At 31.1% G+C, this 22932-nt stretch overlaps 1 protein-coding gene across 4 annotated transcripts in view; it reads right to left on the bottom strand.

The window, feature by feature from the left end:
- Window positions 1-1610: 1610 nt before the first annotated feature.
- LOC100166472 (CTL-like protein 2) overlaps window positions 1611-22932 on the bottom strand; it is a 54094-nt gene continuing 32772 nt past the window's right edge. For 3 of the 4 annotated variants that reach the window (XM_003241453.4, XM_029491252.1, XM_001943040.5), the window contains 12 exons: window positions 13742-13842; window positions 13186-13299; window positions 12601-12764; window positions 11435-11639; window positions 10703-10836; window positions 10380-10545; window positions 9112-9379; window positions 8715-8895; window positions 7318-7604; window positions 6590-6881; window positions 4047-4284; window positions 1611-3049 (listed from right to left, as the gene is read on the bottom strand). In XM_003241453.4, coding sequence (XP_003241501.1) covers window positions 2955-3049; window positions 4047-4284; window positions 6590-6881; window positions 7318-7604; window positions 8715-8895; window positions 9112-9379; window positions 10380-10545; window positions 10703-10836; window positions 11435-11639; window positions 12601-12764; window positions 13186-13299; window positions 13742-13751 — 2154 coding nt within the window. In that variant the 5' untranslated portion in view covers window positions 13752-13842 and the 3' untranslated portion in view covers window positions 1611-2954. Of the gene's footprint in view, window positions 3050-4046; window positions 4285-6589; window positions 6882-7317; window positions 7605-8714; window positions 8896-9111; window positions 9380-10379; window positions 10546-10702; window positions 10837-11434; window positions 11640-12600; window positions 12765-13185; window positions 13300-13741; window positions 13843-14208; window positions 14414-22932 lie in introns of those variants that run through there. The other variant, XM_016800842.2, reaches the window with a different exon arrangement.

The raw sequence follows: 22932 nt of genomic DNA, 5'->3' as shown, positions 1-22932 counted from the left end.
AACTGTTGAGCAAAAAGTCCGCTTTATATTTTTTCAATAAAAGTTTTTCTGTCTCCTTCTCTGATTTAAAATATATATACAATATTTCTCATGAGTTGTTCTACCAATAACTAAAAAGAAAATGTGACGGTATGTCAAATTAATTTTTTATGTGTGCTTTTATTTTTTTGATATTGGATATTTCCAAGTATTTCGCTCAATTGATTTTTGATATTTTGTAATAATTTAAATGAAACGAGTGTAATTACTTTACATTTTCACCAAATCTTAATTTTATAATTTTATACACATGAAATTATCTTCAAAAAAATTTGAACTTTTTTGAATTTTTTATACTGTTTGTTATTTCGTTGAAATAAAAAAAATAAATATTATTAATGGGGAATTAAAACTTTTACTCATATATTATTTTTTATTTTTTTATTTTATTTTATTTTTATTTTAAACGCCATTCAGCTTTTACAAAATATTACACATTAATGAATATACATCATAACATATTTTATATATATATATATCTAAATATAACACATTGAATATCAATAAATTAGAATTATATAGTAGTACATAGTAGGCTCCTGAAAATTAAATATAACTGAACAAACCTAAATTAGAAAAAATGTTTAACTAGTTTGACTATTAACTAAAGACATAGCTCTCCTTAGAGGATCATCTTCCAAATAATTTTTTGACACTGAAGCAAGGTAGTAGGGTCACGGGAACGGGTTGTACCTGGAATGCGAAAACCTATTCTAGATAACAAGTCTGGTGAGTCAACTGCACCAGAGACTAAACCATTCAAAAGTTTAATGTCATTCATATTTCTTCTTTCACTTAGGGTGGATAAATTGAGTGCTATTAAGACGGGTTTATAATCGTGGGATTCATGATTAATGCCCATCGATCGAGAAACCATGTTCAAGAAACGATGCTGAACACGTTCAATTCGAACAATGTCACATTTGGTCCTTGGAGACCATACCATAGATCCATACTCTACAATCGATCTAACAAGAGAAGTATATAATATTAACAAACATCTTACAGACATGACCGACCCTGCATGTTGCCTTATAAATCATAATGATCTCAATGCTTTGCCTACTATCCAGTCAATATGAGGTGAAAACGATAACGTTGGATTAAAAATGAAACCTAAATCTTCAACTTGGTTTATTCGCTGTAATATCACGTTATCAATTGAGTAATCATATTGAATAATTGAGTGACGTCTCGAAAAAGACATAACTTTACATTTGTGGATTGCCAGCTCTAACCCAACTGTATTACACCAATGGACTAACTTATTCAACGATATTATAATCAATGACAATACCAATACAATATAATATGAATGCTTCAACCAGGATTCAATTATTACAATATTCAATGTTTCCAAATTGATTGGATTAGAATCCAAGTCACGAATTATTTAAGTATACATTTTCCCCTTTAACTATGGGCCTCTAGTATTGAAAAATATCCGTGGGCCCCCAGTGATTACCGGGTAGCTGGGTGGGCCAGACCGACACTGAGTATATCGTGTTAAATGACTAGTTTGTATAAATAGATTCAAACTTATGCACAAAATTGACATAGGTACATAGGAATAATATCAATTTTATAGTTTTTATTGTGTTTATAATGTATAATTAATAATTATAATATAGATTATGGTACACTACAAAATAACAGCCTTAAAACATTTTTTTTTTTTTAATTACCAAGCGCGCGTACATTATAATAAATAAAATATATATATTATAAATAAGCTCGTCATATAATTCGTATAAAAGTATTCTAATATATATTATCACGTGGGTTGGGGGTAGCAAATTTTAACGACATTGTTCATTTATTAGCAAACATATTATATGAAAACGTATAAAAGTTTAACAAAAAAATAGAGTAATACAATAATATAATACTATGTTATGCATTTTAATTTTAAGTCTGTATATCGAACTTCAGATAAAATGTAAGTATAATTGATGTTATCGTAAATAACGATATATATCACCTACTGAGACTAGTCCTTAACCGGATAACTTGACATTTTGTATTAAAATCCGCGGCCTTTAATGACTGCTGTTGGAGAAACTACAATAATATATTATACACCTACTACTTCAGTTGTATCAAGGCATGAATAGAGCAACCCCACTAGAGGGGTTGAGGGATCGTTATATAAATGATTTAATAATAGTTAAATTGGTAGGTAGGTTAAACATAATCACTACATTCGTGACGACTTATCGTTTTTGGAGCCCTTTTCCCCCGAAATTATTTTCTAGTTGTACCACGACTGAGGTTAAATATGAATAGGATACAATATTATCACCTCATAGGCCAATATGTTTTGTGAGGTATAAAATTAAAATTATTTACGGTATAACAATGTGAAAAGCAATACGCTACCTACGACAGGGCGATTTTATATCATGATAGCCACCTGGCAATATGTTAGAAAATACAAGGATTTTTTAATCTCAACAACAGAATATTACTGATAATATAATAGGTATAGAAAAATGTAAAATAGTAGGTTGTTGAATGTTAAAAATTTAGCTGTATTTCTTGAGGTATATTACAGCCTGGTCCACGATAAAAAAAATCATCCTGTATAGTTTATTATTATATTACAATGACATTACAAATTAATGAATAAATAGTCGTTTACAATTATAACATCAGGGTGGAGGAGGGTGATGAGGAACCGGTATACAACATATTATTATTAATATACGTAGCTATAGAATATTATATTATTTTTACATTTGTCGAATATTCATTGTATATTTTTTTTCACGAACACACGTGGTGGCGTCGGCGGTGGGCAGCACCAATATATAGGTTTATCGTTTATGTTTAATATTATCGCATGTACAATATAATATAATATGACGTATTTTTAATATATTTTAAATCATGTCGTTTTGTCGACGTATTGGAAGTTACAGCACGTTCCTGGTTCCCAGAACGTTCATCAGCTTCCGCGACATGAAGTAAGGACGATCACTCGATCCGTCGTTTCGTTCGGAGTCTTCCACTGAAACATAATAAATATGACCAAATATGAAGATGAGTATACACATTATAATATTATATGATGCTAATAAGTCGGATATTGCATGGCATTACACTCGTGACAAATTAAACTCCTGTATAATATGTACCCTGTCTTAAATTCCGTGAAATGTAAGCCACATTTATTTTAACACATACATTTGGGTGGCGGCTTTGACCAAAGATAAAATACAGGTTTAAAATGATATCCAATTATAATAACTATTTAGTTTTCTGTAGCCAATGACAACCTTATACAAAAAAAATGTCAGTTTTCGTGAGCCAACAAATCACAAAGAGTGTATGCCTCTCTTTAAAATGCAAAATTTAAAAAATTGTTTTCAAGATTCAGATCTTCAGATATAGCAGGGTCATCTTTGTACCAAATTTTAGAACCATGCAAGTGCCATAGACTTAGCTATGAATTTCTTACACACACACACACACACACACACACGCACACACACACATATTGCCGTTTGTTTATATTATAGATTATGTACAATGCACAGACTGTTGTGACCCTAACAAAACATAGAAATAAACTAACTTTTTTACTTTTACTTTTTTTCAAATTGGTTTTAACGGTATCTTTTAATCTGTATTTAATTTATCTATAGTTAATATAACAGAAGAAAAATTGTTATTGTATTTGTATAAATAATATACTGCCGGTATATAATATGACATAGGTATGTCTAATTGTATATAATATAAAAAAATGGTTTTCAAGACTATATTGTTCTAACTTTGAAATATAACACAAATTAATATTTTGTTAACATAACATCAAAGTAATGAGGTATTTTTTTTTTTTTTACAGGTGACATTACATATCATTATAATAGTTGCAACAACAAAAATCTTTGAAACAGAATAATTTCCCGAAAAATTATCTGTATCAAACTGAGATTAGTTCAATTTAATAATTTTTTAGGGAACCATGGGTATTTATAATATGCATATAAATATGTACTCACAAAAGCATAGGAACAGTGTGTCGACAGCGATGGAGTACACGTGGAAGAACGTGGAAGATATGACCCAGGAGCCGGCGGCCACGATGAACATCGGTAACCACTTCTGATTGAGGACGGGCTGATTGAAGAACTCGAACTTTTTGATTGGCTCTATCGGTTCGTAGAACTCGAAGTAAAATGCCGCGATTGTGGCGCCCATGATGACGATCTTGCCCACGAAAAATATGAAATCAGTCACCTGAAACAATATATTATACAATTATAATATGTGCCCAACTTATAGATTATTCTAGTGTTGGTCGAGTACTCGACTTTGGAAAAATTTTCGAGTCGAGTTCGAATACTCGACTCGACTCGACTAAATTTTTTTTGGACTTGTAAATACGAGTACTCGCTTTGAGTCGAGTACTCGTATTATTATTTTTATTATTAAAAATACTATAAATAGTAATTTATTGAAAAATAAATGTTAAAACTATAAATAACTGAAAGAACCCATATATCCGATATGAACACCAGGAAGGTGATACATGATAGTTTAGATTGATAACAATAATTTTAATTAATTATATAACTGTATGAAAGAAAATATAATATTTTTGGAAAATCTATTTTTAGAATACTCGACCATTTTGTCGAGTACTCGGAATTTGTCGAGTACTCGCATCTTTTCAATACTCGGCATTTGTCGAGTACTCAAGTTTTTTTTTATACTCGGCATTTGTCGAGTACTCGAATTTTTTTGAATATTCTGAATTTGTCGAGTACTCGAATTTTTTTTAATACTCGGCATTTGTCGAGTACTCGAATTTTGAACTCGACTCGACTCGACTCGACTCGAAATTAAAAAAACACACTCGTCCAACACTAGATTATTCCAACGTCGTATAATATTACGTTTAATAATACTTTTACGCATCTTCTGCGGGAGTGTATTTTTGATGGATGCGGGTTGTGGGGTCTCGTGACGTAAAATCGTTTGCATTATGTCGTCACAAGTCAAATATTTGTCCGATAATTTTAATCCAATTTTATAATAATAATAATAACATTTTTCTATTACTAAAATTATATTATATTATATATTATAATATATCAAATTATTTCATATTATGTTGAATGACGGAACTGAATTTCGCAATATTTTTTACGTCGCAGTTTGTAAGTGGTTTTATGTGAAGGTGTCAACCACGAAAACTTAAAAATATATATAATAATAATAATAATAACAAAGAAATTATGTCCACAGATTTCGTTGGAAGTAACTATAAAGTTGAAAACGAATACATTTTGCGAAGCGCCTCACGATGGTCTTACCTCATCAAATGAAGAAGTGTCCTTCTCATTTTAAATAGAACGTAGTTTTGTAATATTTGTAATCATTTAATCCTATACAAAACAAAGCTGATCAAATTATATATTTGTGTTTCTTACAAAACTTAAAAATAGATATCTATCTATATTTTTATAGGATTACTTAAACATTTATAGTCCTCCCGATGGTTCGTACGAATAAGTTCTAAAATTTACCAATCGCTCTCCACTTAAAAAAAAGACGCATTTATCAAAATTTTTACAAAACTTACCTATAGGTAAGATTGATTGTCAAGAACTACTTTTCCTTATTCGTTTTAAACAAACTTCCATATCACTAGAAACAGAGATTTATTCTATCCAATCCCTTATAAAACAAACTATATTATGATAAGCAGTCCCTCTAATATCTTAATGGCTGCCGGTAATTTTATTACTTTCGATTATGTTTATTATGTCTCATTTTTACATCTTTCTTTGTTGTTATTTACCTATAAGTTTTTCTTCATTTTTACCTGTAACTTGACAATCGTAATATGTGTCTTCGCTTCTAATTCTGTTATATTTATATTATCTTTCTGTACATCAGAGTTCACATACCATGTATAAATTTTACTGTGCTTGCGTTTATAATATTTTATAGGACTTGAGTCCATATATACAAATAAATATATATATAAGAGTTAAGCATGTTAGCTTAAAAATTAGTCAAAACCTGCAAAATAAATTTCTTATCTATTTTGTTCGAACTTAGGAGTTAGGACTGACTGCTTATGATATTAAATTATAAATGTTGTAAGGTTAAAATTTGATAGTTGTTTTGCAGTCCGGTGTGCATACCTAATGATGCGTGCAGTTTAATGAATTTTTAATTTCACAAAAATAAAATATTATTCAAATTATATATGTAATATTGTGTAAAACGTATTAATAGAATCACACAAGAATAAAACCAATAAAAAAAAAAAAAAGAAGTTATTTCATTATATCGCCTCATAATATTTATAATAGTATATACATTATTATCTATTTTTAAATTCTTGCAGGAACATAAGCTCATCCCGATACGTACCTCAAAAACATAGATTTTAAACATTTTGATAATATTTTGGCAATATAATACATACTAGCTTATATAATATATATGATTACCGTATTCTCTCATGTATAATAATAATAATAATAATAATAATAATACAAATAATTATAGTTTACTATTAAAATATTACCTTGTCGAGGACCACTAGGCGTAACACGTTCCTCAACAGCAGGTCAAATGCCTGTTTGGCTGAAGTGCAAAAGTTCTTCCCGTACATAGCACACATGATGTACGCGTTCCGATTGACGAATCGCAAGAACTTGTTCAGCAGCCAAAAGAAGCATCGCATACACGTGAATATGGCTCGGGTGAACGAATTGTCGTACTTCTTCAGTTTGGTTTCCACCCACTCGAGTATCACGCGTATAAAGTTGCAGATGGCGATGATCAGAGACCCATAAGCGACCGTTCCCAAGTGATATCTATATACGCAGGTAACAACACAAGCAAGCAGGCAATGAGTATACTTAAATATAGGTAATATAATATTTTGCTTATTGCTGACAATTTAACAATTATTCAAAATATTAAAAATAACAAAAAAATGTATTTTTATAATGTCTAAAATATAAATATAAAAATAATTCGAATAGTTTAACCACAATAACTGCGTATATTATGCTGTAAATATTGGCCACATAGGTCACGTAATATATATATATATATCACATATTATATCTTTAGTACTTGCAGCGATTATGTGAAATACGTTTTGTAAGGGGAAGAGAATGGATAGCTACAATTCTATTCCATTAATCAGAACTTCTAGATAATACCAATCCCTCCCTTCGATCTAATTTATGTGTCAAACGTACCTACCACCGATCGTGGGAAGAGGGGAATTATTGTGAATGGTACCTGATTGTTTTGTAGAAGGAACTCGTAAGCGAGAAGAACGGTACGTCCTTCTTGTGGAACGTCCAGTACCACGAGGTGAACGTGATGGCCAGCACCATTTGAGAGAAGGCAGACACAAAGTTCATAAGCCACAACATTCCGAACACGTTGAACAACTGAAGTCCGGTGATGAAGTCCTGCGACACAGTGTGGTCGTACGCGCATTTGGCCAGTCTGCACATGGTTTTGTTCTGGCCTAAGGCGCTGCAGTACCGTTCCCATTTGGACTCTGTACACCAGTCACCGTCCTAGCAAACAACACATCGTGGATATTAGTTTAATTATTGATTTAAAAACCGTACGTGGTCAATATTAAAATACAAAAATGTGTGAGCAGTAAATATATTAAGGGGGCTGGAGCTTGATTCATTTTTGGTCGAAAAAATAGCTCACGACTTCAATCACTACGCCCAATATAATGTTCCGATATTAATTTTGAAAGCAAATTTGAATTTGTCACTAAATTATCTATGCTTTGACAATAATTTCATTTTTCTGATTTTCAATTTTTTTACTTAGAAATTTACTAACAAAAAGAGTAAAAATAGATCATATTCATAATTCAAATTTAAATACATTGATATAGAATATGAAAAATTTACGACAGTTAAATCATAGTAAATTTAGAGGAGAATTCAAATCTGATTTCAAAATTAAAATCGGAACATCCTACTGAGCGTAGTGATTGAAGTCAGAAGTAGTATTTTTTGAAAAAAAATGTTTGTCATTTTATAAAGCAATATATGGTGACATGTGCATGCGCGTAGGTAAAATTACAGACGTACATCCCGGTCACTATGATGCCCCTATAAAACGTGATCAGTACTACGAATTACGTACACTAATGTTCATTTACTTTCAACACATACACAAGACCCAGATAAACAGAAATATAAAATGCCTAGTTTTTACTCCTTAGAATTGATTACGCCCCAGCTCCCTTAATAACTAAATGGATGGTTGTGATAGGTCGGGTGTTTAAAACATCGTGTCTATACAATACTGTGCAATGTACTATAATACTGCATAGATAAGAATACGTATATAAAATCGTTTATTATTTATTTGACACTAAGGAAACAACAAAATCGATAGCGGTGGGTGAAGGCTGGGTCGGAAAGAACCGGGAGCGAACTGAGATCGAAATTTGCTTTAGCACGTTGATCCGCCTCAGTCGGTGCTGTCGACCGTTTAAAATATACTGCCTATTGTACTTGTAATGATATTTTTTAGTGCAGTAATACGAGTACCTATATATTATTATTATTTTTACGTAAACTAACGATCAGCTGTGGTATATAATAATAATATAATAGATTATGTAGGTGCACGGTACATAAGATCGCCAATATAAATACCTTGTAGTAACTGTTGTTGCAAACACAGTTGTGGTCGTTGGCGAGGCCTTTGACTTTGAACACGTACAGTTTCATGGACGACAGATAAATGGCAACGATGAAAAACCAAATCAGCACCACCAAGTACAAAAGCCACTGGAACACCGGGAACGCCAGTGATGTTTTTATCTCGAGTATCGCTCTGAGAATAAAATGATGATTAATATTTTTTTTAAAACCGATAGATTTTATTAAACTGAAGGGGTGTATTTGAATGGGAATTTCATTGGTCGTGCCGTCATGACTGGTAACGGGTTTAGTTATACGGGAAATTATGAGTAGGTAAAACGCTATAATTATTATTATTCATTACATATTGTTACATAGATATATTATAATTATTATGCCATCGTCTCACCGACTTCCTTCCACGATAAGCGCTATGGACAGCCGTATCCGTTTGCGCAAGAACACGATTATCAACAGCAACACGACCAGCGCGACGGTTGACACGACGGTGAACACCAACCAGGTGGACTTTTTGTTTAGTTTGGAGTTTGCGTAGTTGGTCCAGCTCTGTCGGCCGCCGCCCGTGGCAATGTCGGTCGGCTCTCCGTCTTCGTTCAACGAAGTATCGGTATCGGAATCGCCGAAAGACACGTACTTCACATACGATTCGTAACTACCTGAAGTACAAAACAACGGATGTGTTACAATTTGCAAAACGATAAGATCTACCCGTAACGCTATTTACAATACGCTCAAAGTATTACTTAATCGAGTATTATTTAAAAACAGTCACCCTTTTCCGCGGTGGTGTACTCTTAAATAAATCGAAAAATTAGCCTTGGAAATACCACTTTAACTACCTATGTAATATAGCTTTGACCATGGACTAGGATATAATGGATTGGAAACGACATGGTCGACGGGGGTTGGGGGACGGCCACCAAAAGGTTTCTTACACCGGGGACCCAATATTTTCAGCTCTACCGGTGGTTTTATTTGGCTACATCTTGGTCCGCGTTTTATACCGATGGCGTTGTAAACTATAGGTCCCCATTGTGACCCCCCGCATATGCTTCTTGTACGTGGTCACTGATAAGCTGCTCGTTTCCAGTCCATTAAATCTTAGTCCAGTGTTTTGAGCAATGTTGTAGTTTTTCCATCCAGATTTCCTACTTTTCCAGTGGATTTTTATTAAATGTTATTTTATACAAACCTTGCCTTGACAATATTACGAATAGAACAGAAAAATGTTATTCAAATCGGTCGTCGATCCGTTTTCGAGTTTTGCGAGACTAACGGAAAACTAAATATTGTTATATAATATTAATAAATTTAATTTAATGATAAAAATATACTACAGAACATTCTTTAGATGTAAACGATTTCACATAATAGTTTGTCGTGCTCGTTAAAACTTAAATTGAGTAGAATAACCTTCCACTATTATTCTATGCTTCCACTTACCGTGGTAAAGGACGATTTTTAATGTACACATAAATAATACAGTACCTATAAATAGTATCATACACGTATACACAGGAAATGTTCTAATTAATTTTAGATCAATTTTTTTTTTGTTTGTTGGAAAAGTGAGTAGGTGAAACTATTGGTAATTACTATGTATAGTGTGATTCATCTTTGATCTTAATGCACACTACAAATATAATAATAACTCACCAAAAGCTAATAAGCCCACGATGGCCCACATTGACATCCAAACCATTAACCAACTGAACCACCTGAGCAGCAGGATGTAGGTAAGGCTGAAGAAGATAGCAATGACCAAACCAACAATAATGTGTTGGTAGCTTTTTTCCAAATCTTCTTTTATATGTTGACTGGCCTACGAGTACAACGAACAATATTTAAAACTTGTTTTTTTATAATATATTGACTGAATTTTTTTTGTAAGCATTTATTATTTATATTTTTAAACTTACGTATGGAAAATCTTTTATTATTATATAATATTATTTAGTTTTATGATTTCGATTACATACTTCTTTCGACATTTTCAACCAATCAACCATAGCGGTTCCGTCGATAAAGCTGCTCATCGCGATATTGTTGGAACTCAGAATTTGTTTCAGACTCTCCAGGTCACCACTCAGCGTAGGAATGCAATAATTAAATACTGAAATCGTTTGGAAAATAAAATATGTATAATATTATACTCGTCGACGGTAATTAATGCAATGGTGTTATAAATAGATACATTGATTAAAATTATTATATAATTTTGCCGAATTATCTATGTATAGATAGGTAGGCATTGTGTTTATAATGTTCGAAATGATATCTAAAGATTATGCACTTGAAAAAGTTATAATTCTATGCACAGAATATTATATAGCTATGTCTAGTATATCGTATCGATGTTATCTAGGAATATATGCAGATGCAACTGAACAAAAATGCACCATATCCATAAAAAAAAAAATAATTATCTAATCGAAAAATTCGTTATACTTGTGTGTTATGTCTATTGCATGTATTTGCAGTATTTATAAATTTAGGTAAAACTTATAATTCCAAACAACCAATGAACAAAGACACCTAGACTGCACCCAGTATAGAAGACAACATTTGTATGTAGGTTTACTGTATACAATTATGCTTTGAAATAAAATGTGAAAACATTTTTAAATAAAATTCATCATATAATATATTTTGTGGTCACACAGCGTGGGTATAATAAACATATTATTTTGCATATGATGCTTAATACTCACGGGTTTCGCTCTTAGTAAAATATTTGGCACATAGGTTGGACGATGTAAAGTTTTTCAGCACTTCCATCGAATTGACCAATTTGTTGAGATCGGGAGAAACGCATATCAGGGTCTTCTGTATGGCCGGCCAGTCGACTTGAGGGTCTTTAGAGTCCAACACTTCTTTGACGGACCAATCCGTGTTTGGACAATTTTCCACGCATACCTGTCGGGAACAGAGAGGCGGATTACAATTGTAATTTTTGTTACACAATGTGTATTATTTATATCATAATATGATATATTATATAGTGTAGGTACGTTTTATGATCTGTTATAAACGCGATGATATAGCTACAGCTAGACTATGTACCCACACTGTTAAGGGAATCGCATCACACGTATTTTTTGTACGTTTTAAACCAATAAGCGGTGATAAATTACACATACTTCCGAATGTCTGATTTTAATTTTTAATGTATGTATGAATTCTTTGGCAAAATAACTTTTTTTTTTTTTCCAGTTTATAACCGACGACGTCGCGTCGTCGCGGGAATTGCTTTCGCATAACCGCCGCGGAATTAGCAAAACAACTAGACTTTTTAGGAAGTTGATTTTCAATTTTCAGTTTTAAAGAACCATACATTTCGGATATTTTTTTAAAAAACCTCATGAAATAATTGTATTGCATATTTATTTTGGGCTTTTTGGGTTTTATATCAAAAAAATGGTTTCTACAAAGCATAGTGTAGGAGCTTGCGAATTCAACCTTTTTTTCGAATTTACAATCAAACTTCGGGATGTATTTTGAATTTACTACCGCTTTTGGAAGTTTTTATAGGTGATACATAGAAGAATATATTTCATTTTTTTCGACTATTGGCATGTGCGTGTGCGTGCGAGAGTGGCACACGACGGATTCCGAACGGACACTAATGATCATTTACTTCGCACGCAACCACACTGCGTAACGAGTATAAGACATCGAATTGCCTATACGCGACCCCTTATTAAATCACCGCCACCAATCCCCTCAAGATGATAGTTTGATATTTCACCGTAAATTAATGTGTTTTAAATCGTAAAAATATATTTTTTCCTGGAAAAAAACATTGTATACTTGGAAAATAAGTGTACTCATATCGTTTTTTAAAAGCTCGTGCGCCGAATGTTTTAATTATTTATACCTGAGGAGTTTGGCATCCGTGGACGAAAATCATTGGTGAAGTGCATTCGGTTATGTCAAAGAAGAACAGGTACGATTTATCAGACACGTTCTTATTTCGACCGCACACTTGACCGTTCGAATCCGACGGTGAAATGAACAGCTCTTGGTCCGAATTTTGATAAGCTGAAAATGAAAAATGTTGTTAATATAAGATGGTGTACATATTTAATATAATATACAGTGTATTAGGTATTTAATATTCGCCAAGCATATTCATCCTTTTTCTTCAATAATGCAGTTATTCAAAATCTGATTTTTGGAATTTCCTATTATACCTGTACTTAGACCATATTTTTAAATTCCAGAGTAGTACAAAAAATCTCAAGAATTTGAAAATATCGTCTTGTTAACAAATTAACTTGTTAAGCAAATTTAAAAATTGCAAAAATCATAATTTGAATAAATCAATTATTAAAGGATAATATAGGTGTGAGCATAATTGGTGAAACAGAAACACACTGTATTAATAACACGCATGTTATTTTTTATGAGCGGCCGAGTGATATCGGATTGATTGAAATTTTAATATAAATTGTATACGTACCATAGCTGGCCAACCCCAACCAGCAGGCTATGAACACGCCGAAACCGAGGAAGCACAAGCAATCCGTACACGATCTCTTCTCGAGGGGTTTCTTCTTGTTTGGACTATAGGAATCTGCACAGAATAACACAATCGCCACACAGAATTAGTCGAAATCGTTATATTATATTATTATATATTATACTGATATGTTCGTCATTTAGCGAGCTATAACTTATGATCTACCTCATGTATGTATATTATAGGACCTTGTCCATCCAGATAGAAATAAAATTTTTTTTTTTTAATTGTCAAAATATTAAACCTTAGTGTTGTAAACGTTTACGAAATAATGACTGGGTCTAAGTAGATTGTAAGTATGGTATAAAAATATTTTGAAAAATGTAAACATCGAGTTAAGATGATTGTGTTTTTCGAGAAAAAAATCCTCTTGTACTCCCCCGTTTGGTTTTAATATCTGGTCACTGATACGCCGTATTAGAGATAATACGCTCGTTTTATAGTTACTATATTGCGCTTAGGTCACAATTTATTATACTAGCATATCGATACTTACTTTGATCCATTTTTTCTGTTCTTAAGTGGTCTATTTTTAGCTGTTGACTTTCATCGACATGTTTTTTTCGGAGGCTCTTTGAATTCTAGCCCGCGGTTGTCCTGCAATCAAGCATGTATAATTTCGTGAAATTTCGTCTTAAAATACAATGATAATAGAGTTCCTATTTTTATATTTTTAGGAACACAATGTTGTCGGATGATATTGATAAAATATAATTATAATACAATGAACAGAAAATGGACACAAATGGATCACATTTTTACATTCAAAACGTTTGCGGGTGCATTTCAGGAATGACATAAGTCGACTCACAGTGCGTCATACCTCTTAACTCGTACATATTATTTTAATTAATAATAATCCTTACAATAATACAATAGGTGTATTAATGTTATTCACGCACGCGTCTGTCGTTTAATAGACATGATATTTAAATGAACGCGTGATATATTTAAATTTATTACCAAGTTGTGGCTACCGGTGACGAGTCACAATAATGAATAAACAGCTATACATCGCCGTGATGACCGCATATTATCTATACCAGAGGAAATGTGAAAAATAATAATAAGACGAAGAAAAGGTAAACGCACGTTCGTACCAGAAATTGTAAGCTATAAGACTGTAGCAGTAGTGGCAATAATATAATAAACAGTCAGATTTATCCAACAGCTGTTAACAACTACTCCTTTCATTACTATAATAATATATAATACAGATAGGCATATTATTATTATAATAAGATTCCGTCCAACTGCAGTACCATTAATAAACAATAATATATGTATACATGTTTAGTGTACGATATATCATCCAATTAGTGTTTTTGTAATCACGTCGGAGTGAAATTGTTTAAGAGATTGAAACATATTCAATGAACATCTCAGCATATTTTAGTATGGGTAAAAAAAATGTAAACGGTCTTATACGCTGATATAATATACCCGATGATTCATTATCGCAACAGGTTATAATTTTATTACATCTCACGTCACGATCAATTAAAATAAAATAATTTAATTTTCGCATATTATTTACCTACGCGATAAGTTCAATGCACGCCAAGTGCGCACCACAAGTGTACGATTAGTATTGGTATATACGCCACTGTAGTTAATATTGTTATTATTTTAACCCTATAGTTTTAGTGCCTATATGGCTCTGTTACTATCAAATCATTTTCATGATGTGGTATGCGGCGGGGAGGCGAGGAATAAACGAAATGCTTCGAGTTTGGTCGATTTGTTAAAACTACTGTGTGATGCGTTTCTAAATCGTTTTCCTGGTCCCCTTAGGCTATTTTACTGTATAGGTATATATGTGGCTAAGTAAATATTTTTTGAAAAACCTAATATATTATATTATACTAGCTGATACGGCAATGCGTTGCTAGGCTTATGTGATTATGTGAACAGTATCATATTATCAGGTAGCCAATCTACCTGCGGTAGATCGCAGACCCCGCGTTTAATGCGTTCGTAAGTAAATAATCGAACTATAAAGTATCAAAGTTATAAAATCAATTAATACAAACTCCTAACCTAACTTAATATCGTACTAAAATCCGATTAATAAAAATAACCGAACATTCGTATCTATAGATAAAGAAGAAAAATAAAAAAGTAAAAATAAGAAAAAACAATTTAAAAAACAATACAATTAATAATAATAATTACTATTATTAAATCTATAGTTTTGCTATTATAATAGCAACCATTTAAAACAAAAATTGCCAAAAAAAAAAAAAAATGCAAAGAGTTTGTTCCTCCAAACCGTGGTTCGAACTACTGTTAAAACCCCTTATTTGAGAACCTCCCCAGGTTGGACCTCTTATTTACCTGTTTCGCGACAAAATGTAGCCTATCTCCTTCGCCGTGGTCTGATCTATCTCTGAACCAAATTTCATCGCAATTGGATGAATGGCTTAGGAATGCATAAAGGACAAAGGCGCAAACATTTTTTGTCTTTTATATATTAGATATAGGATATTAAGACAACATATAATACCTAGAACAGTTTTTAGTTTAAAGTTCAAACTAAAACGATTATGAAATTGAAAACATTTCCTTTTTTTTATGAATAACCCAGATAATATCACAAACATATTTTTTTAGATTTGTATAATTTATCATCTTGTTTTTCTTGAAAAGTAAAATTAAACGATCGCCTACATACATATTCATCTTATATTATTATATTTATTTATTTGATTACAAACAACTATACCAAATATCCTTACAATCAAATGTAGTATCCTTACAATTACTATTTTGAAAACTACTGAGAAATTCAAAAAGCGTCTCATTAAAACGTCTTGTTGTATAACAATGTAACATCAGCTGTAATGATAATATATTTGGAAATATATTGAACCCCTTTACAGTATATATATATATAGATTATATAGTTATAATACTATTCACATACGGTTGTATACATCAACCAATGTTGATACGTGAATATCTATTTATAATATATTGATCCTATCTACTTATGTCATAAATATATACAAAATTATAATTTATAGTAAAAATTATAAAATACGATTTGGTGCAGTATAATTTTATAAATCTTCATAAAATACAATTTTTATTTTCACCTAATTTAAATGTAAAAACATTATGTACTAGACTTTGCAAAATGGAAGTAAATTCCTAGTTATTTATAATTGTATAAAAACATAATTTTTCGATTATTTGTTCTTTCGATTACCCAAGTTCTCCAAGCAACAGTTACTGTATTTTTTTCTCGCTAAATAAATAATGATCACCAAATAAAACCAGCAAAGGCTGTACATAAATATAAAATTCATTTGCAATATTATATATTAATCTTTATCGCACGATACCGTCGATGCTGCCATGTCATATGATTGATACTGCTTGATATCGTTTATAGAAAAGAAAAATCGTTTCCACTGTAAAACCACTCGTAAAACGTTGAAGACTTTGTATGGTGTATAAAATAATATAATATACCGGAAGACACCAGCCGCGTGCCAGAACGAAAAGTATAATATTATAGTCCAGAAATAGTCGATTAATTATTCGTCCAAACTATTATACAGCGGTGCATAGTGTATGCTGAGAATCACGACTATTCCTTTATAGGATTTCATCGAAACGTCTATATATACCTGTCCGTCAAGAATCGAAAAAATTTTGGCTGTCGACCATTATTCTCGTTTCGTATCGAGTAAATTGTCGCACCTCGAGACGAGCCGTCATGTACCCTTCGGTATAAAACGATGACATATTATAGTATGCTATCACACTAATCTCAAATAATTAGAACTTTCGGACGAATATTACACTTAACGTTATAAATTATACCTAAAATTTCAATATTTCAACATGTCACTGTACAGTTATTATTATGATGACTCGGGGGACTCGTGACGAGCTATATTATAGTCTATATAGATACCTATAATACCGGTCTATACGATGTCACAATGTCAAACGATTGGAAAATAGTACGAAATTTGCAAGCGTACAAATAAAATACAGAAAATTATCACTTTAGACAAGATATTCCAAAACACACAATATTACATTTTAATTATAAACATGGTCGTGGCCGTCGACGGTCAAATAGTCGTTAACGAGTTTGTTTCGATTTAAAATATGATATGTATTTGAGTATTTTGAATATATTTATTGGAACATTTTCGTTTATAGTAGGTACAATAAGTGAGAGACAAAATTTTCATAAATTTTAATATAATAGTATACACCATAGCAGTTATGTCACAATAATAATAATTAATATACTTACAGAAGAACTTCAAATAAGCAGCTAGGTATATAAATTATAATATATGCTTATTGCTTACATACATCGATTTTTTGTCGTTGATTTCCAATTGAATTTTTCCTGATCGTTTTATTATATTAAACTATTATATTACCTATAATGTACTGTTTTATAATTTGATATTTGTTAATCGTTATTGTATTATAAATGTGATTTTCATAATTATTTAATAATTACATTACCAATTTAATGCAATATACATAAAAACGATCACGATTATAGGTTTTATTTATTTTGCTATCAAAGAAAAAAAAATATAATTAATTCAAATAAAACATTTAAAGACGAGTCAGTTGATACACTTCTATAATTATTATTACGTTATTGCAGTCGTTTCACAATGATAGGTAAATAATTGTACATACACGATACACGGGACCTCCGTCGGCCGTCGTAAAATAAATATTAATATGTGATCAATAAAATCGAATATGCAATGTTAAAGAATTAAAGTCCTAAGGTCATTGATAAGACGATTGAAATAACACGCAAGTGGGTTGTTTGTCGCGTGCCTTTGTTTATATGTCGATAATAATTATTGCATTTCGGAAAATATGTTAAAGTTATTGTTATAGTGCACAAACTAATTATATATAATTTATCGATAAGGAATACGAATAATTCGTTTCAACTTGCAAATTAATTGTCATCAGACTGTTCTTAATAATTACGTATAATAGAGTAATAATACTAACGTCAAACGTTATGAAAAATATACTTGTAGCTTATATCTTAATATGCATACCATATGAGTTAATATATTATTTCCAGTTGGATACAGTTATTCGTTATCCAAGTAAAAAGCTTGACAATTTACTCGCAATTTACTGGACAATGGACATAATCAGTAACTTAATGGGCGAGAAACAAACGATCACTGCATTGGCGTTATGTCAATATTTTTCTAGCCAAACAATTCCATCTACCTGGCATTCATTTTTAGTTGATTTTTTTTAATGCTATCCCAAATAATAACTTTGAGTTAAAATGTGACATCACCATTAGCTATAATTATATATTTATATCTATGTATGTTAAGAATGACGATAATAAAAAATTACGTTAACTCGACTTTTTAATTATCTTAAGGTGCGAGTTTTTCAAATTTTCCACAATTCTAAAACATTTTAGAATTAAATTTTCTATTTTAGTTGCCATCTCAATTATAAGACTTTTCCACTAATCTACTACCCGATACCTATTTATTTAGGGGGGGGGGGGGTTGATAGGGTGTATTATATCGAAAAAATTACTTTACGGGAATAACTCTCAAGCTTTGTAGAATTGTCGGATTTTGATGACTATTTTTTTATCTGAAAGAAGAAGACTTCCTACACCTCGCATTGATTTCTGATTTTGTATTTTATTTCAAATAATTGTATTAAAAAAAAATGTAAAAAAATGCTTTTTATCTTGTATTTATTTAGACATAATTATTATTATAAAGATTTAGAATAAAATATTGTAAGACAGAGATCGATGCGGGCTGTAGAACATTTCCCTCTAACAATTAAAAAAAACTATGATATTTGATTGATTTTACAAGGCGGTATCGTTATTCCCGCAGAGTGTGTTTTTGAGGACAAAATGGCACGCACCGGGCGCCTTAACTGGAGTAGTTATTGACAAATCAGAAACGAATTAATACATATTTTCTTCCTGCACTTTTGCATATTTATTGTTTCATTAAAAAAAACGGATCCACTCACTCTCGCGATGTTCTGCTCGGACGTGGCAGATTAGACTTTACCGAATTGTCACGTAAAAATATACACATTTGGCGCAAAAATTATATTATGCAAACGTATCCTGTAAATCGTATATATTTGTATCTGTGTAGTGACGTTTTGGAAAAAAAAGACAGCGATCAATTTAACCTATAATATAGGTGATATTACAGAAATCGTGCAAAAACACGTCAAAATGTTCTATGGTCGTTGTGGTCAATATTATAATAATAATATAATACTTTCACATCGATAGATTTTCGAATACCATCACAGCGACTTACCAGTTGTGTGATAAATTTGAATTCTAGGAAGACAAGTTTATTTTTCTATTAGTTGAATTCTTTATGGTGGAATAATGATATAAGAACGATGGACAATGAATCATTTTTTAGTGATATTGTGGTTATAAAAACCAAAAGAAGATAATGGCCGTCTGGCAAAAAAAAAAACGATAATAATACAATAATCGCCATTTTCCGATTATAGAAAGCAAAAACTATACATACAATTAATATAATGTTCTTTCTTGCCGTTTAAATATTTAATAAATAACAGATAATGCAATATTGTAAATATATAATATAAATTAAAGTCAGTGAACTCTTAACTTTGTGAAGTATAAAAACATTTATTTTCCTACGTGTGTCCACTTGGGATTAAAATGCAATTAACTATGCGTCTATCGATCACCTCAGTACAAGTTTTACACAGTGGAAATATTCAATAAATATCACAAAAACTAAATAGTAGTGATTTTCTTTTTAAAAGCTACTAAACTTAAGCTTATTTGTTCGAAACTGCCTTATATAATAGTCTTTATGGAAATCGTCTTCAAAATCTTCTTTAAAACCGATCGTATGTGATATTTTGTATAAATATGTATATATATATATAAATTTATACTATAGTATTATATATATTATGCTGATAAATTAAATATATCTATTATATACGACAATGGTCTTTGTTGGCGAACACGTTTTATATTGCGTAAATAAAACAATGCAACTAATTTGCATACAATTAGCATGCGATTAACGTGAATTTGCAATGGTCTTTATCAGCAAGTTCAATGGTGTAATGCAGCTAGATGCATTTAAATGCAGTAGAAATGTAACGTACGTTATTACTTATTTAATTACTTTTTAAGAACTTACCAAATGCTCCGAAACGTCGAATATAAACGGTTTACAATAAATTACAATACACATAAATCATAATATTATGTAAAAACAGCTAGTCTCACGACGCATATATAGGTGCAGACCAACGGGCTTAGCCTAAAAAGGGCATTTTCCTATTCCCAATTCACCCAGACCAGCTTAGATCAATTTAAAATTAAATTGACAATTAGTTGTTTCAGTAAAATTATTAATTTTCACGTTTGTCGGTACTGTAAATATATTACATTATAGGTAGTACCTACTTACATTATTCATTATAGTAATATTTGAGTATCATTTAGCGTTGCTTAGAAGGCGATACTCTTTGTTCCCCATTTTTTTTTTTTTTTTAGTTTAAATTCAGTTCACGTTAATTAATTAAAATATTGTTGTCTCCTTTGCTTTTAAAAATAAAACACTATTATTAATTAATAAACTACTATAGATAACATTTTTTCTTTGCATTCGTTAATTATGTTAAATGTTAAAATATTACTAATAACTAATAACTATACATAATTTACTACATATTATCAGACTGAACCAAACGACTATTGTCAGTTCAATTTTAAATTCAGTTTAATTTTAACTGTTCTGGGGTGAAACGGGAATTATTTAATAATATTGGCTAAACAAGTGTTTGGCGAAAAGGGAAGAGTTTGTTAGTTACCTTTTAAATGTGTCTCTGAATGCTTCAAATCTTCTTGAAATTATAGTATTTTTGGAGTTCCATCTTACTCTACCAGGAATCATCTTCTTCTCTTTATAAGTACCAACAGTTATACCCCTTCGTACTGCTATAATCCCCCCTTATGCTCAGAACCTATACCCCATGAACGACTTGAACATTTTTGTTTATGTATATTACAATATATATCTGATGACTCGCGTTAATATTCCAATAAAAAAATTTGAAAAAAATTAAAATATTATCATACCGGAGCTGTAACTATTGTGTTTTAATGAATAATTATTAATTAATCCATCATCACTTCAGTGTTTTTTCTTCATTGTTTATTCTACTGGTTTCGTTAACTATAGCTTCTTTCGTTCTTCTCTCCTCATTATTTTTTAATGAATAATATTTTTGTTAATTCTCTTCCTTGTTGCGTATACCTAATTAATCGTTGAAATTAATACAAAGCTACTTTCTGATATTTCAATAAACAAATTCTAAGAAAAAAAATTAAATTATTTCTCTCCCACTCGTATACATAGGCAAGGTGTGTTTGAGCCTCCAACGGTGCGGTATCGTGGTTAAAGTTTAAACTACCACGACGACGACGACGACGACGACGGTAGAAATATTACTTCGAATAAACAACGGCATAAACAAAAAGATTATGAAGAGAAGCTGAAGTGTATATATAATTTAGTCTCGCGAGACTCATTAATGTAGACAAGTGCGGTCGTAATTTCAATAGACGTTGTCGTGTAGACTTTTATTGTAGTGAATGCGTATAATATAGTCGTTATTAATAGTATAGTAATTATGGCTTTTCTGCCGGCAATACATCGCGCGAATTATGTTGTGTTTGACGAGCAGAGTCATAAGGATCGTTCCTGCAGCACGCCGGTGGTATATTATGACTTCGGCGAGGTATAGAACGGAAATACAAATTAAAGCTTATTTAATTCTGGGGTCATTCGGCCCGCGGGAATGGTACGTGATAGGTCAACAATAATAATTATCAGCGGTGGCCGAAAATAAATTGCTAAAAAAAATCTTATGCGACTGCACAATAAAGTTGTACCTATGTACATCAATTCCGTTGGCATTACGCTTACGGTCAGAGAAGTGGCACGCTATATTTATGTACATAAGTATTATATATAAGTACCTAGAAATATCTTTGGACATTTTCATTCGTATACTTTTTTTGAAAAATACCTATTTATTTATTATAGTGACTACGTATTAGTATTCAGTTTTTTAGGTTGAAAAATTGTCGATTTTGTATTTCGAATAATAAATTAGAATAATTGACATAGACGCATAAAAAATCAAAACTATAAAACTTAATTTGGTAATAAAATATTTATACTGCTGTGATTACCTGACAGAACCCTGTTGAATATTTATTTTTTCATTTAGTGACTTGTGAAAAATAGCTATCGGTAGAGAAATTATTACCTATTTAGATGTCACGCTGTTCCCTTCTGTGATTCATATTGCTAATAATTGCTATGATTATATGTTAAATCCTACATAATATTATTGCGAACTCGCTGCGCATTTCTCACAAAGACATCGTAGTTCAACTACAGTATACTTATCATATTAGATACAATCCATTATTATCAAACCGTTTAAATCATGACAAATGCACCCGAACAGTCTGCAAATAATATACTATTTTCTAAGATAATTTATAAATTAAACGCATAATATTATAACGTCGTATTATATTCGTTTATCGTTAATCGTATGGTCGCAATTGACTTTACTTAAGTCTAACGTGTAAATTTTCTGCGTATA

This window comes from Acyrthosiphon pisum, chromosome A3, assembly GCF_005508785.2.
Source record: "Acyrthosiphon pisum isolate AL4f chromosome A3, pea_aphid_22Mar2018_4r6ur, whole genome shotgun sequence".
Classification (NCBI taxonomy): domain Eukaryota; kingdom Metazoa; phylum Arthropoda; class Insecta; order Hemiptera; family Aphididae; genus Acyrthosiphon; species Acyrthosiphon pisum.
Note: the sequence above shows the minus strand (reverse complement) of the source record. Positions and strands in the feature narration are given on the sequence as shown.